At 38.0% G+C, this 16,856-nt stretch overlaps 2 protein-coding genes across 3 annotated transcripts; one reads left to right on the top strand and one right to left on the bottom strand.

Moving 5' to 3' along the window:
- Positions 1 to 8,810: 8,810 nt before the first annotated feature.
- Positions 8,811 to 12,732, bottom strand: steap2 (STEAP family member 2, metalloreductase). Of its 2 annotated transcripts, none has more exons than XM_056738415.1 (5): positions 12,598 to 12,732; positions 11,426 to 11,960; positions 10,686 to 11,213; positions 10,058 to 10,222; positions 8,811 to 9,797 (listed from the first exon to the last, which is right to left on the bottom strand). In XM_056738415.1, the coding sequence occupies exons 2-5, from the start codon at positions 11,924 to 11,926 to the stop codon at positions 9,510 to 9,512; spliced, it is 1,482 nt and encodes a 493-aa protein (XP_056594393.1). In that variant the 5' UTR covers positions 11,927 to 11,960; positions 12,598 to 12,732; the 3' UTR covers positions 8,811 to 9,509. The 2 variants fall into 2 exon arrangements, with proteins under 2 accessions (XP_056594393.1, XP_056594392.1); XM_056738414.1 differs by having other exon boundaries at positions 11,426 to 11,963; positions 12,598 to 12,727.
- Positions 12,733 to 12,894: 162 nt separating this feature from the next.
- LOC130413700 (uncharacterized) lies at positions 12,895 to 15,987 on the top strand. Its single transcript, XM_056739099.1, has 6 exons — positions 12,895 to 13,001; positions 14,051 to 14,120; positions 15,188 to 15,296; positions 15,491 to 15,610; positions 15,727 to 15,805; positions 15,896 to 15,987. The coding sequence occupies exons 1-6, from the start codon at positions 12,992 to 12,994 to the stop codon at positions 15,985 to 15,987; spliced, it is 480 nt and encodes a 159-aa protein (XP_056595077.1). The 5' UTR covers positions 12,895 to 12,991.
- Positions 15,988 to 16,856: the final 869 nt, after the last annotated feature.

Consider the following 16,856-nt stretch of genomic DNA (forward strand, 5'->3'; position numbering starts at 1 on the left):
CAATCAAACAGCAGGAAGCGCATGACAAATGTTTACGTTTTCTCACGGTAACTGAAATAGAGGTGAGGTCAAATTGCTCAGCCGTTGATTGACAGCTACCTCTCTCACCTCATCTATGTGTTACAGAGCCGGTAACTGATTCATTGTGACATTCGAGCTCAGAGCTGATGTGATCAGTATTGCAGGAAGCAGAGGGGTTGACTCACTGGGCTGAAGGTCTGTTACCCACAATCCCCTGCTGATTTCCTGGAACCCAAGTCATGGCTAAATGACGCAAGTAATCAAACAGAACAACAGAGTAGAAACTGTAATGTCAGCGTGCTTCATATATTTTGCTCATCAGAAATAACATCGCTCACAAAACATCCAACAGAGAGCCATTAAACAGTAAATCACCTCACCCAGACAATGAGGAGAGGCAAATTGCTTTCAAAACCCAACGTAATTAATTTTGATAGCGATCATGATCATTAATCTACAGTACCTGTGAAGCTGAAATTACACCTTTGATATAAACATTAAATCAGATAAGTTGAGCAGAGGGCTAAGTATTAAAGACCTACGTTTTTGATAAGACATTACAGTTCTATAGTAATATAGTATTTTGGCTACTTTGTGGCTCTTAAAAAAACGCCATTCTGTTTAATGAACATCCCATTTTGAAATACTTGATTTTGATTGGTCAATCACAGCATTTTTTGTTTTATATTGAATAAAATAGCAATGAGTCTAGAAACAGTTTCATTTTTGCTTGATGATACAAAACATGCTCAGATGACAAAAAAAGAGATGCTTTATATTTGGCTTTTATTACAATCAACCAAAAAAAACGCAATAATGTCAAACCTGTATGAATTTCTTTCTTCAGCAGAACACAAAGGAAGATATTTTGAAGACCGTTGGCAACCAAAAAACACTTATTAACTTCCATTGTATGGACACAACCACTTAGACATTTCTCAAAATATCTTCTTTTGTGTTTCACAGAAGATAGATTTATACTGCATAGGTGATGTGTGAATAAATGATGTGAATGAAAGTCAAAACTATTATTTTAAACACTATGTGCTTAATTTCTGCGTTGTGTGTCTTTCTAAAAGAGGCACCTGTCGAATTTCTCATTCGCCATCGTCCAGATGAGCAGATGTGAAACCACAATACAAGGAGAGTGAATTACATAATAGAGTCAATTTCACATGACTATGAGTGAAATGTGGGTGGGACTGTTAAGCTAGTGAGTTTTCTAAATGTGACTGTGTTCCCGTATGTAAGGATGTTTCCCACACAATCTGAGGGGAATACAGAAGGTCCCGTCCCCACGCATGAGGGGGTGGCTGTAGTTGGTAGGACTGTGGAACACAGGATGCCAATGATGAGGGTGCGTACCAACAGCCTTTACAGTAAAATACACACCGAGAGGACAGAAAAACGTCAACGTACAGTCAACCGTTACTTGTGATAAACACACAAGCCACAGACCTTTCAAATTAGCAGGACAGGCACAAAACAAACTAACAAAATGAACAGCAATAGAAATAAAATAACTTACTTTTATACCTACGCTATTTTGTTCTGGAAAAATCTCAGGCCTCTGCATTTCACAAGACAAGAACGGATTTTTTGCTGAATTAAATATTTAGAGAGATCTGTTCTGAAACCCTGGCAGCATAACAGGATAGATAGTTTTAACGCCAATAATAAAGCAGCATTGTATGTAGAAGGCAAACCCAGAATGCATTGCAGCAAACACAGGGAAAAAATAAATCCAAGATGGCGGATGGAAATCATCATTATAGGCTAAACATAAGATATTCAATCCTTAAAAGTATCAAAAGACATGAGATGATACAAGACTAATAGAGACATTTCGATTTTAGATTTCGATTTTACTAAATTAAAAAGAATAGTAAAAACACTAAATTATGAGCACTAAAGATACCAAAGAGTTAGAAAAATGTGAGATAAGCATGAGATTTCAAATAAAAAATAGAGTGAGGAAGTCATATATCCTAAAATAAGCCAAAGGATCGAGGGAGTGAGATATTATGAGCAAGAGGAAGCTATATTTCTATTAAACAAAAACACTAATCATTCAACTTTTGCCAAATAGATAGATGAGAACAGCTTTATATCATTTCTCTTCTTATCTCAAATGGCTTTGTGAATGTACTGAATAAATTGAAGAAGGGTTTCTATGAGGTCAGAGGATAAAAAAACACCCATGAATAAAAAGCAAGTGAAAGTTCATGTCATGATGCGTGATTCAATGTGACTGTTAAAATGAGAAATTTAGAAAAAAAATTGGCTGTACTTCATTGAGACATTTGACCCATCTCTTCCAAAAGTCAGTCCTGTGGAGATTCATAAGCATCCTTCATTTCTGGTGGCTTGATTTTTCAACATTTAGACTCATTCGAGCTGTTCTAAAGTATGTCATACAGAAATGTGAATGATTTACATTGAAAACACAGATGGCGCTTGCAGGGCTTTGCTTTTTTCTGCTTCCCAACGAAGCAGTCCAAGTCTCCTTATACGGCAGTGATATTTTTCATCCGTGCCAGCAAAAGAACCAAACAACACATTTCTGGTGCCAGTTTCGACCGGTTTTGGGACGGTTTGCCCGGGCCTGCGGGCCAGAAAGGAACTGCTATTTCAGAGCAGCGTCAGAATGCATCAAACAAACCAAAGGAATATGGAAGATGATTAAAGAGCAGAACTTCACTGTCTTTCTCAGCACAAATCCTCCTTTAAACGTGAAGTTATTTCGAATATAAGTTTTGACTCGTACCAAAACATGTCATGTTGCAAACTTAATCTGAATTTTCAAATAGGATATGTTTGGGAAGAGATAAAAAATCCCATCACCTGCCTGTCAGATCTTAGACTTCTTTTGGGTTCACAGGTCTTGTGTCCCTGATTCCAGGCCTGTCACTATACGTCAGCGAGGGCCATGTTCACCAAAACATGACAAGTTCAGATTGTCAACTCTGGCCTTTTTGGAGAACTCGCCACACACAGAGCACATGCATATTGACCCTTAATTGACAGCAAGATACGACATGAAGGACATCTTCAACTTGAGTTCGTCTGACAGGATTCAATTTCAAGATCATGACCTGAGAATTGAATACAAAAGGCAAGAGGGATTAACAACATAAACATTTGTGTATATGAAGTGATGAAAATGGTGCAACAGGAATTACTTCATTTGTATCATCAGTCTTCATGATTTTCTCAAAGCTCTCACAGCTTACCACCATAATGCTACAACCGTACAATATCATGTGTATACACAAAATATACTGTCAACTTCAGGAGTAAAACGCTATTTTTGTAATATTCCTGCTTGATCATTTCTATAATTTGCTATTTTGAATACAGACTATCAGTTAATGCTAATTATTGTACATGCAAATAAAAGAAATATAATAAATGTTGCCAGGAAAACGATTATTCAGAGTATGAAGACATAACAGCTCTAACATTACAGGATGTCTTCTTGTAATTACGACATGGAAGGTGAACAATTTCTTAAAAAAATGAAATAAAAAAATGGGGACAAAATCAATTATTTTTTTATAAAATTTTAATTTTCACAGGATGTCATCTTGTTATTACGACATGGAAGGGAACAGTTTCTTAAAAAACAAAAATAAAAAAATGGGCACAAAATCAATTATTTTTTTATAAAATTTTCATTTAAAATATAAACGAAAATTGTTATTTATAAAAATGACTTAAAACTTAAATAAAAAATATATATTTATATTTTCTTAAAGACATTTAAACCAGTGTTAGGAAAACAATACTCACAGTAATATCTGAGAACATGCTTTAAGTTTTCTTTTTGCCTTTTTCACAAACAGATACTGTTAGGGTGTTTACAAGGCCTGGGAAGCAAATGTTATATTTCAGGATATGGATATCAATAACACCTGTCAGGTAATGGTGACGTTTCGAAACCGTTTAAAAAACGTCTACTGCTGCTGAAAAATCACAGTCAGTCGTATTGTAATGCTTAATGTAAATTCTCTTGTTCGATGCAGATTCTCAAACATGATTCTGAACGTCTCAGTTGAACTCATGAGGGTGTGCATTAATTTGCTCTATTCTCCTTTTATAGTTAGTTAATATATATATTTAAATTCTAATTGTATTGGTTACACTTAAGTAGCTTATATAGTTCCCTACATAACATTTATACAGAGATATGTATTTACATTTGTTTTTAAATCGTCTTAAACTGCAAGAGCTGCTAAAACTGCATTGCAAATACAAATCTAACTGCTCTTTTAGAAAACCTCCACATACTTCTAACCTGTCGGATAAAAGGCCTTTTCAATTCAGACCCTTCATGCTTTGCATTCAGTCCTGATTAGAGAGTCGATCTTAGGAAAGTCGATTTAAGCAGAGGTGAACAAAATCATCAGTAAACATGAATCAGCTGATCCAGGCTGCTGTCCAGCTTCACATCTCCAGCTTTCTGGCTCTGTTTGAGGATCCCGGACCCGACGCACTGCTGAACTTCTGTTCAACAGAGCAACTGCTGAGACACCAGGCTGGAACGATTAATGAAGAATAGAGAATCTGACGATTGCTCAGAATAGACATTACTCAATACACCCATGAATGTATGCTCATTTGACTATGAGGATAAGACCCGGTCCGATTAGATAGTCAATTTAGTCAGACGTTGCAGTCGTATCTGAACGAAAGCAGTATCTTCCATCAAAATGTACCTTTGCTGCATCAAAGAGATACTTCACCCCAAAATGAACATTCTGGCATCACCTACTCACCCTCATATTGTTCCAAACTTGTATACATTTCTTTGTTCTGCTAACACAAAGGAAGATATTTGGAAAAATGTCAGTTACCAAACAGATCTCGTCCTCCATTGACTCCAACAGTATTTTTTTCCCTATTATGGCAGAGAATGGGAGATGAGATCTGTTCGGTTACAGACATTCTTCCAAATACCTTTGTGTTCAGCAGGACAAAGACATTTATACAGGTTTGGGACAACCTGAGGGTAAGTAAATCTGACAGCATTTTCATTTTGGTTCATGGTTCACCCAAAAATAAAAGTTCTGTTACCATTCATTTACCCTCATTTCATCCTTCTGTGGGAAAAACAATATTTTGAGAAATGTCTCAGTGGTTAGTGACCATACAATAGGAGACAATGTTGTTTGGTTACCAACGGTCTGACTACACAGGCTGATAAACTGTTATGATTCAGATTCAGGTCTGACTCTTTGTGTGAGCCAGGAATGGGAATTTTCGACAGCCTGGCTGTTTAATGACCTCGGAGAATAGGAAATGAACTAACAGGTCTAAAAGAATGAAAAGCCGGACCGGACACATCTTGAGTCGTGGGAAACGAAATCCCAGAGTTTCGCTGTTTGAAGTTAGGCAGAGGTACAGCCTACTGGCTCTTTAAAAGGATCATCTCCATCTGCTTCAGCGATGAAGCCAAAAGCAGCTCAGACAGATGAAGATATGAAAGCGTATTATTTTAGATAGATGGTCTCGGTGTGAAGCCTCCAGACCAGACTAAAAGGGCCATCATAGGATCTGTAAAGTATAGTGGCCATTGTAATTCATCTGCGAGGAGCTCATAAGTGCACTTCGTCTGGTGTAAAAGATGGTAACCAAAAAGCTCTCTTTTCTTTTCACTGATCATATATCTGCCATGGTATCCTCCCTGTTCTTTGTGACAAATGAGCTGTGCGCAGATTTGATGGAGCATTTTACCCTGAGGCTACGATACATTACGCGCTACAATTCTGCGGCCGCCGTCTCTTCCCTTCCTTTCAATAAAGACACAAGTTGTAATTTCTTTATGACAACATTCTGAAATGCATACTTTACGGCCCCTGTATGTCAAATGAGAGTCAGGATGTGAAACACAACGTTCTGTTTTAATCTGTGGCAACATATCATCAGATCTATAGAAATGTTGCTTTCAGCTAAAACATACAGTATGCAATTCCAAGCAGAAAATCGGGATTGTGAAAAATCTAATTTTGCTTCAAACGGAACTGGCTGGAGGATATTTCATCTGGCATGAGACGGAGAGAGAAAGAGAGAGAGCGAGAGAGAGAGAGAATGAATATATTTGGAGAACACTCATCGTTCTTTGGTTGACCTGACTCTGCCCCCTTGGTCAAACACAAGCGTTGTAAGGGTCGCCAGCCAGACCACATGTCAATCACAAACCTTTCCTGAGGCGTGTCCTCACAGATGGACGAAAAAGTGAAAGGAAAGAGTCTGCACAGGAAGGCCGAGAGGAAGAATGTGAACTCAAGAACATTCTGTTTGCTTTCTGTGAAAGGCCGCAATAATCTTAATCAAATCTTAATAAGGGAAGCTGGCAGTCCAGTCAAACCCACTCATTCCCTGACAGGCTGTTCATCACAGCTGTCCCCTCCCACGCCGCTGTGTCACTGGACCAGACCCAGTTAACAAAGTCAATAAACCCCCTCTCCAAACACGCCAAACGGTCTGTGAGCTTTACAGTTTACATTTGGTACAACATAACAGCTTTAATAATGACTAATCGATGCATTTGTTATTGTTCAGTTCTATTGCTGTATAACATTTTGCTCTATTCCATTCTTTTCTGTTCTTAACTACTTTTTCAATAATATGCCACTCTATTCTGCATTCTAATATATGCAGCTCTTCTCCATTTTATTCTATTCCGTTCCGTTCCATTCCATTCTATTTTTTTAATTTCATTTAATTTTATTCCATTCGATTCTATATAATATATTCTATATTCAGCTATTTTTAGCTCTGCTTCTTTTTATTCAATTCTGGTTTATATTGTGTTTTATTTTCTGGTTCATTCAATTCTATTCTATTCTATTCCATTCAATTTAATTCTATTCAGGTTTTTTTATCTATTTTTTTCGCCTCTTTTCTGCTGTATTGCGTTCCATGCTGTGATCTGCCCTTCTCTGTTCTATTCATTCCTAATTCTAATTTGTTCGACTTTATCGCTTGTGAGATGTATCATATACCATTTTCTAAGTGCCTACTCGCAACGTTCTTTTCTGATGGATCTTTCTCTTTCCATCATTCTTGCCTTCTCGTCTCTCGGCTGTTTTGCAGCCTCAGGGTCTGGCCACGCTCTGATTGGTTCTATTGGCAGCGGTACAAGACTCGGATGTCGGCTTCCTGGTGGCTTTCATAATGAAGATGGTTCTGTACATAAATGATAGCGGAGCAATTTTCTTTTCATTTAATCTGGAGCCAAGCAAAGTGCCTCCATAAGTGTATCATTCCGTGTCAGAATGACCGGCACTTGTGTATTCGATAGGACAATGTCTTTAGAGGTTAAAACAGAACAAGATCTGTTGAAGAAAGTAAGTTCAAGTAAAGTAAGACAGAAAGACAGGAAGGAAGGAAGGAAGGAATACTTCATAATGAACTTACTCATCTCACCTTGTGTTTTTTTGCAATCCTGTGGAATGAAAGAAACGCTTTTCTATAGACTAAAGGTGAATAAAAAAATGAGAAAAAAGCTACATTGAAGAACTATTCTGTATTCCAAGTGCCGAAAAATATCAAAATCAAGCTAATTTGAACACAGAACACAAAAGAAGATATTTTGAAGAAAGTTGGTAACCCGAACAGTACGGGCCCCCGTGCTTTCTTTTGGATGGACACAAAACCAATGCAGTTAATTACATTCTTCAAAATATCTTCTTTTGTTTTCTACAGAAGAAAAAAGTCATACCGGTATAAAATGACAAGAGGGTGAGTAAATGATGACAGGAGTTTTATTTTTGGGTGAACTATCACCATCACTGTGTATTCCTGGTTAAAGAAAAAAAACTTTTTTCACTTGTCACTCTATCTATGAAAGAATGAAAAATATACATAAAATACAGTTTTTGCTTATTTGATTCATAGTTTTTGTGTTATTGTGATCAACGTGAACAATGATAATTTTTCTCATTGTGCTCTGCCCCTCTAAAAAAATATACCCTTCAAAAGGTTGTTAGTTCAAGTCCCGTCATATCACTATCTGGTATATCTTATATCCCGTGATATCATATAACTGTGTTTTAGCAATTAACACGACGCTTTTGATGAACGACTTCAGCGTGATGGAGATGTAAGTTTGCAGGGCCTTTACTGGTCGGGGTGATAACCTGTAGCCGAGCATAACATCCACACAATTCCTCCTCGATTGCTGATCATTAGCGGTAATTAAGACTAATCTCTCGCAGTCTCTCAAATTTAGCTCATTCGTAACCATGGAGACTTTTAAGATATCAGCGTGGTGTGAGGGGGTTGTTTCGGATCCGCCGACATTTGTGAGATGAGACAGGAGGCCCGGGGTCCAGTCCGGACAAAACTCTTATGACATTTCGTCTTCATCTCCTCTCGGGGCGATGGTTCGACTCTCTTAGGTGATAATGTCCTGTGGCCTACCCAGATCCAGACGGAATACTGAAGCCATTACATTTTATATCTTATATTAATAAAAAACCGATTCAAATATGATGTGCCCTGAGACTTCTATGATGTGTTCACGCAAACCATTCTAGTTTGGTGGAGAAGGGCGCCATCTGCCGGTAAACGTTTATGGCGCACAAGCTTTGGTTGTAAAATGTTGAAAATATTGAGGGACACTTAACTTACGTTTTTAAAGTTATATTCAGTTAAGAGCTTCATGGAGATGTGGGTGTGTGTTTATTGATATTCCATACATTAGGTGTGATACAGGATTTGTAGTATACAGTTCACACAAAAAAATGCAAATCATTTTTTTTTTGTTCGTGTATTCGAGTCCATGAAAACGTTTGCTTAAGTCTCAACTCTCATATTTCTCCTGAGAAAAAGAGCCAAAAATCACACGAACAGAAGAGATCTCAACAATGTCACAAACTGAGATAAAGTTTGCAATCAAAAGTCAATATTATTGAAGACCTCGATACGGCCTCAAACATCTTATTAAATGGAGCCAAATCCAGATTCTTATTAAATTTTTTGTTTATTCTATGTTTCATGCTTACAATTAGGCCAGACTTGAATGGGACTTTGCCGTGGTTGTGGAGAAGGCGTTCGCAAAACATTACGAAGAACACCTCTTTGGAAAATGTTTGATGCATCACGCACAAGCATCAGAAAACAGTTAAAGGAACATAAGGGTTGAGTTCTAGAACAAAGGGCACAGAGTTTTGGTCTACGCAAACTGTGTAAATAACATTTCTTCCAGGGCTCTTAAACAGAACACCCATTCAATAACTTTCTCCTAAAAGAGTCAGCCCTCGAGGTCACGTGACCAACACAAATTATCCAATAGTCAAATGCATTTCCAACCCCATTCATGAAAAAACAGCACACAAACAAACAAACCTTTATCATAGTCCATGTCTAATCCAATGATGGCATTTTATGAAAGCAACTGAAGTGTCAGTTGATGGTTGCAAACAAACGGTGTGCAGTTGAGGCATTATTAGGGTATGATGAATAGATTGGCATGAGTGACATTACATGATTGTGATCCTCTCAGGTGATACGTGGGCAGCAGTTGGTCTCTCATGGTTGGTGCGTGTCTGATAAGAGTCTAATCCGCGTCTGATCCGCTTCAGCTTCCGGCTCACACAGGGAAGCAGCAACAGCATTTTTCCAATGATCACCGTAACAGGCAACACCAGCGCCAAAACAAAATTGGGCGGCATGTAGAAACGGTAGGACTCCTCCTGAAATGCCCGCTCCCATCCGAAGAGCAGGGCGTGGAAGGTTAGTATGAGAAGGGCAATGTAACCTAAAGTGGACTGGGGGAAAAAAGCCGTCAATACAAAACTGTATGCGTGGTAGAATGTGATGGCGTGAGAAGTTTTTTTTGTATAGATTAACTGATATGTAACACATTTAACCTAGAGTTCTGAAAATGTCATTTTAAATGAATGAAATGTCTGCATCCAATAATATTAACAACAGTAAATTTGGTTTTAAGTAAAACTACACTAACCAATCAAATTGCTATGGTCTCACAATAATATCCATAGAATAACCACTTTTTCTGTAGTTTTACCTGGATGAAGCTAAACTCTCGCCAGTTGAGGGCGCTGTTGATTGATGGAATCGAAGTGACGGCCAGCAGAGAAAGGAGCCCCAGTCCCATTATGCCGAAGGAAATGTACATCTCCACCCTCCAAACCTCCTCTTCATTCCATGAGTTCTCAATGTTTGCATGTACCTACAGAAAAACAAGGGTATTTAGATTTATATATGTTACAAAATTCTTATACTCAACATTAAAGGAATAATTCACTAAAAACATTCCGTCATAACTTTTTTGACCTTGTATCATGCAAAACTGAAACACAAAAGAAGATATTTTGAGAAATGTCTTAGTGATCATGTACGATGGAAGTCAACGGTGAACCATGTTGTTTGGCTACCGACATTCCTAAAAAAATCTATAAAATAGTTCTTGACAGAAATCGGGTCGACTACGTTTTTCAGTGTCCTCGCTTTAAATTCCATCATATTTATAATGATTATTTTAATTTACAGAATATCTGCATTTCTGTTATTTACCTTTATGCATAATCTAACCCCAGGATATTACACATTATATGATTGCGATTAAAAAAAAACATATAAACATCTTTTTGATGTTTTATGTAATTAAAATAAGAACAGTGTAGCACACACACCTGTTGGTAGGCCATGTTGAGCACCAGGTATCTCTCCGAGCGTCTCATTGGAAGACAGAGACTGTACAGCACGTGCACGCAGCCGTAGAAGAAACTGAGCAAACCGAGCTGTTTGCGGCTCTCCAGCCAGCCTTCCAACCAGGGCGGGAAGCGCCGGTACTTGGTCCCATAGACGAGCTGGTACACGGCAGCCAGCTGTCCTGCCAAATACACCAGAGCTAACAGAACTATGGCCACCGCGGGCAGAGTCCTGTTCACGATCTCCATAGGAACCTTGTAAAAAAAACTCTGTCTGGTCTTCATGTATGGATGGATAATGTCCCGGACAAAAGAGTAGGCGAAGAAGAAGATGGACAAGGCGACTGCGGCCAAGACGGGCCCTTTCCAGGCTGTGAAGAGATGCAGTGGCATGTTCTCGATCTCTTTGGAGGAGGAGAGGGCACCCATATCCACAGGGATAAAGTTGAGCTGACGGGCCATCTCGATTATTTGCCGTCGGGCATCCACCGAATTACTGCAAATGTAGACCTGTACAGAGTCAGACAGATTACAGTAACAATTAGGGTGTTATCTTAATATATGGTATCAATAGAATATATATTGGCCTACTTATGTATGTATATATATATATATATAGAGAGAGAGAGAGAGAGAGAGAGAGAGAGACTATCCTGCATGCTAAATTAAATCCCAGAATGTTTAAATTCTCCTACAGTGTTGATTTGAACCAAACTCTTTACCTGTCGATTGGAGTCTCTGGGGCCCGACTGCATGGCCCACGATGAGATCACGTTGAACCCTTTGACCACGATGGATTCTGGAAAGAGGGAAGCCAGGTATTCTGCATTGGACTCTGGATACTGGTTCAACCGTCTGTTGTTGCTGACGTCCACCAGTATTTTTCCCGCCAGCAGGTGTTTGATGTCCCAAAGGGAGGAATAGTGTTCTCGACGTATGGCCAAGAAAATGATGTCGGCTTTGCCCACAGCATCCTCGTGGTGGGTCACGTCTACCACGTGTGGGAATGATTCAGCTGCCCTCTTGGGATGGCGGCTTCCCACCACCACGTGAAAGCCACTACGAAGCAGTCGAATGGTCAGACTTTTGGAAAAATCGCCTGTGCCGATGATGGCGACAGTTGGCTTGCTGGGTCCCTCCTTGGAGCCGTTCTTCAGCCCGTTGGGCAGGAAACTGAATTTGTTGCAGGCCGGGCTGCTGCCCAGCAGGGAAATAGAGTCCATGTTCAGCCCAAATCACCTCACCGTGGATCTAAAGCTGCTGTTGAGAATTTGTCATTCGTTTTATGCTAATTATATTCAATTAGTAAAATGATGTGCAGGTTAACCATTGTGAAATTATTTGTCTAATTGTTTACGAAAATGTAAAATATCATTATTTATACTGTCAATTGCATTGTACAGCATTTAAACAGTACGGTAGATTTACTTTATACTGATCTGGACAGGTTATGTTAATAAAAATAGTTTGTGCTTTAACATAATGGACATTTTCTTTCGATTTTGCCATAAAATATGACCCATGCATGTTTTAAAATGCTTATTAGATTGCATTATTCATATTCAGTTGATTTTGTGAAAAATATATATTTAGATCCACAGGTTGGATGCACGGTGTGGGGTTTCCTCCTACAAATATGAACCCAATGTAAATCTGTGTCCTAATATTATGACTTGTGACATATCTGACCTGTTGTGCTGTTTATGTTCGTGTTAAAACTAAGCAAATATCGCATTATCGAACACTATACAGTAAAAACCGCTTCATGTTTTCCGATGGCAATGACAATTGAACGCGTCATGCGCTTCGGGTCAATATAGAGCATCCGGCGCATCTGCATTATAAATGTCATTGAGAAAATAACTCAAGGTTATAGATGAAACGTTAACGTTACCTATTATGGGATCACCATCGAGCAGTCAGACGATATGTACAGATGTCCGTCTGATGTGCAATGACCCTTGTTTATAATCGGACACGGAGACGCAGAAGCAGCATCCCTGTCTCATCGCACGACGTAGCAGCGTTCTTCTCAATGTTCTCCTCTAGGGGGCGCATGGAGACCACAGAAGCTTATTCTCCCTCGATACCCATTCGCATCTCAGGGCGGTATTAATCGCGCTGAATGTTTGTACAACACAGAGTATAAATACGTTTATTGGACGTTAGTATTTTGTATCAAAGATAAACCTACCCCTATGAAAAAACTTGCGCGAATAGCTTTAATTCGTTCTAGTCAAAGCAGCGCGGAGAAAAACAACATCTGTCACGTGTTAACGCCGCTTAACATGCCAACAGGTCATTGACAGATTGACATTTTGACTTTCCTAGAAAACTTCTTCATGCAAATTAATTTGTATCAATGCGCTTGAACGAAAAATATATTGAATATACAATTGAAAAGTGATATAGACCCTCTTTATATAAGACTGTTTGTATACACCTATAAAAAGCATTGTCTACTATCATAGTTATGCAATAATACTCTTTATATTAGTTTGGCACAAAATTTGTCAGAAAGTAACACAGCCTACTTAACTTTATGAATGACTCTGAACTGTCTCAGCAACACCAGGACAAAGTTCAACAAAGGTTGTTGTCTGATTTTAACAAAAAGCAAAGTTTGTATTTGGCATTAGCAGTAAATGGTGAAAGAGTAAATTATTGCAGCCAAACATTTTGAACTGCAATAAAAGTAGGCCGTTTTATAAAATATTTAGTAAACTAACCAATGTGGACTCTTTAACAAGTGAACTACAAACTGAACTACAAGTGAACTCCTCATTTTCCATGCTCTTAAAGCCCACAGAGATTGTATTCTTATGGCATAAAACAGTAAATAAGGAAACACATTATAAAATGTAACAAAACTGCAGAATATCAGAATGCAAAAATCAACTTGCTTTGACTCGTATCACATTAAGATGAAACTGTTAAAACTGTAGTTTTATTTTTCTGAGTTGTTCCAGTTTCAATTGCTAAATTTAATCCGATTTGCAGGCGTTTCTTGAATATGAATAATGGGTCAGCTTTAAGCGAACAATGACTTCAGGGACATCATTACTTCCATTCACACTCGAAAAGTGTTCTTACTTTACACAGAGACTTTCATTTTTGTGTTTAACATTTACACCCCCCTGTAAGGCTGTTTCTTTCTATGACCTCAGATGATGGTCTAATTAAATTTGCCAATTTCCCTTGAAGCCTCACTCATGACCATCCTGTGATTCCGTTTCTGTCCCGCATGTACACTGCTCTCAAAACCTTAAGCTGTTTTTGAAGACTAAAACTTGCTAGGAAACTGGGAATCTTCATCATGACGCGTATCTCTGACTTTCTCTTAATAGGTGTAATGACATTTGGAATATGTGAGTTTTGCTCAGCCGGGCCTCTTCATGCACAGTGCAAAGTGGAGTGGTAAAGTATCTTATTTGTTTGTTTAATGTATAACTGAAGTAGTTTTGTAAGCTTGAATATAAAATAAGAAGGTTTGGTGCATACATTCTTAAAAATAATTGTTCATAAAAGGGTTTTGTTAGCCTGTTTAAACAGAGCCGTTCTGTTGCACTAAGAAGTAGCCTAAGGGTCTAGACAAGCTTTATTTCTTGTACTTACATAGAGGTAGGCTATAAAAAAATTACCTTTGACTGAAAGGTTCTTTGGGGAACCAAAAATGATTTCTCACTAAGAAAAAAACTTTTTTAAAGGGATTTCACCCAAAAGTGAAAAGTGAGTCATCACTACTCACCTTCGACTTGTTCCAAATCCATATACATTTCTTTGTTCTGATGAACACAGAGAAAGATATTTGGAAGAATGCTTATAACCAGACAGATCTTGCCCCCCATAGTGGGAAAATTACTTTTATAATTTTTTGTTGTATTGAACACAAAGAAGACATTTTGAAGAATGTAGGACAGCAAACAGTTCTGGATGTCATGATCATGTCCTCCTAGTAGCTGTTTCTCTTGTTCTGGCTGACAGGATCATGACAATCCCATGTCTTGTGTCTGTGTTGGAAGCACAACCATTGTTGTGTCTCTGTCTCATGTGCTCTCGGTCGTCCCTTTAAAAATGGTAAGAATTAAATTTACCCGTGTTGCATTTTTTAATACATTCAAGAGCATGATTCCCGTAAGCACATCATTTTCAAAGAACATTGTGAATAACCGATAGATATCACTGAAAAAGGTGACCTAAAATATCTGATAGGAAATAGCTCAAACATTTGTTTGAACATGCAACCCATATTTGGTCAAAAGGAAAACAGTATTGTAGGTACTATCAATAATTGTGATAAATAAAGACGTGTATAATATGGTCAGTATAAAGTTGACTTCAAACTTCATTAACATAAATGCAGTTTTACAGGCTCCCAGACTTTCACAAAATACCACAACAAATCCTTCAAAATAAAGTCATAAAATAACTATGGCTCCACTAGGTGTCAGTATTGAATGAATGTATTAATGTATGTTTTCCAGGTATTTCGGTATTCCTTGCAGGAGTGTTTATGAAGCCCTGGTTATGCAGATTAAAAAGTGGAGGACAGCCTCAACCTGTGCCACAGGAGGACAGAAATGCCTGTACAAGGTTCATAATTGTGAAATCACAGAAATTGTTATTGATATAATGCTGTGTTGGTTTTAATGCACTCCAAACTCACCACATAAAGGAATTTTGTCATGGTCATGGCCTAATGGTTCATAATGGTATGGAAAAAATGAAATATGTTATTTAACCATTAGAATTTCAATTGTTTTTCCCACCTCTCTTTCTCCTGGTAGTTGCAGTCTGCATCTGTTCACTTTATTTCCGCCAAACATTCAGCAGCTGTAAAGAAATATGTGGAAGACATCAACTTCAGGCTTGTCTCTTATGGTTTCTTTACACACTGTCATGTTTCTGTAAGTGAAAGCATGATGCCAAGAATGTTTGACAAATTTTACCATTAACGTAGTGTATTGTATAGAATACTTGTTTTGTATATTAAAACGAATAAATCTGGTTTCATGTTAATCAGGCCATGTCAGTATCAGAGACCTGGTATGCTGTCACAGATCACGGCACCAACTATTGTAACCTCTACAACTTAATAGAAGGTAAAGTCAACGTATCAACGACTAGCTGTAGCGTTAAAATAGTGTATCTAAACAAACCAGCTCCTGATGTTTATTATGTTTTCTTCACAGGTAGTGGACTTATTGAAGCTCCAGGATATAAAGAGATCACAAGTGACTTCCTCTGCACTCAGCGTTCATCTGCGGATTGTTCTGTTTATTAATATTCTGTAGTTGATTTAAAACAAACAATGGAAACGGTTCATTGTTGAAAATACTAATACATTTTTTGGCTGCTGTTTATAATAAAAGCGATTCATTGCCTTTTTGTGGTTATATTTTGTATTTTTGTTAGGTTCTGTGGCGATATTGTTCTCTCTAGGAGCCATGGTCCATGGGTCTCTTGCAATCATCACTACAGTCCTTCTGGCTGGTGGCATCAGTCTACCACTCGGTTGCAGTAGCGATATGTCACCAGTAGAGGGGAGTGTCTGCAAGTGTTTTAGTGGGTTCTGTTATTTTAAAGTTAAATCTTTTTGGTGGTTCATGGTTTTGTTTGATACTCTTTTCATTGTTTATTCCAAAAAAATCCTGCTGTAAGGTTTCATTGTTAACAAATTAATGGGTTTCCCTAACTGAGGTCTCTGTGTTATTTCTTGGGACAACACGTTTGTTTTACTTTAACACAATTTTAACACTATACGTGTTGTTACAAATAAAGGATAACACAAACAATGTGTTAAAATTAATTCATCAATTTTAGGAGTAGCTACAGAGAAAATACAATATAACATTACTTCCTTAAGCGCTACCATTCATCATATAATAAATAATATTTCATGTAAAAATTCTTTTGACTTGAGTGAGTCTCTTGAGTTAAATGCTTCCTCTCAGGTGTGAGAAGTTTAAGTACCAGAAAGAAGAAAGGTACTCTATTACATCCTAGAATATTGCGGAGATTTTTCACATTTACAGAACCATTACTGTAAACCGAGAAACACAATATTACACTGAAGCCCTCAGAAGCCTTTTATAAAACTACAGTGTTGATCTCAGCCCGAGGAGGACAACAAATTATGATCAAGAGTGAGTG

Source organism: Triplophysa dalaica, chromosome 23, assembly GCF_015846415.1.
Source record: "Triplophysa dalaica isolate WHDGS20190420 chromosome 23, ASM1584641v1, whole genome shotgun sequence".
Taxonomy (NCBI): Eukaryota; Metazoa; Chordata; class Actinopteri; order Cypriniformes; family Nemacheilidae; genus Triplophysa; species Triplophysa dalaica.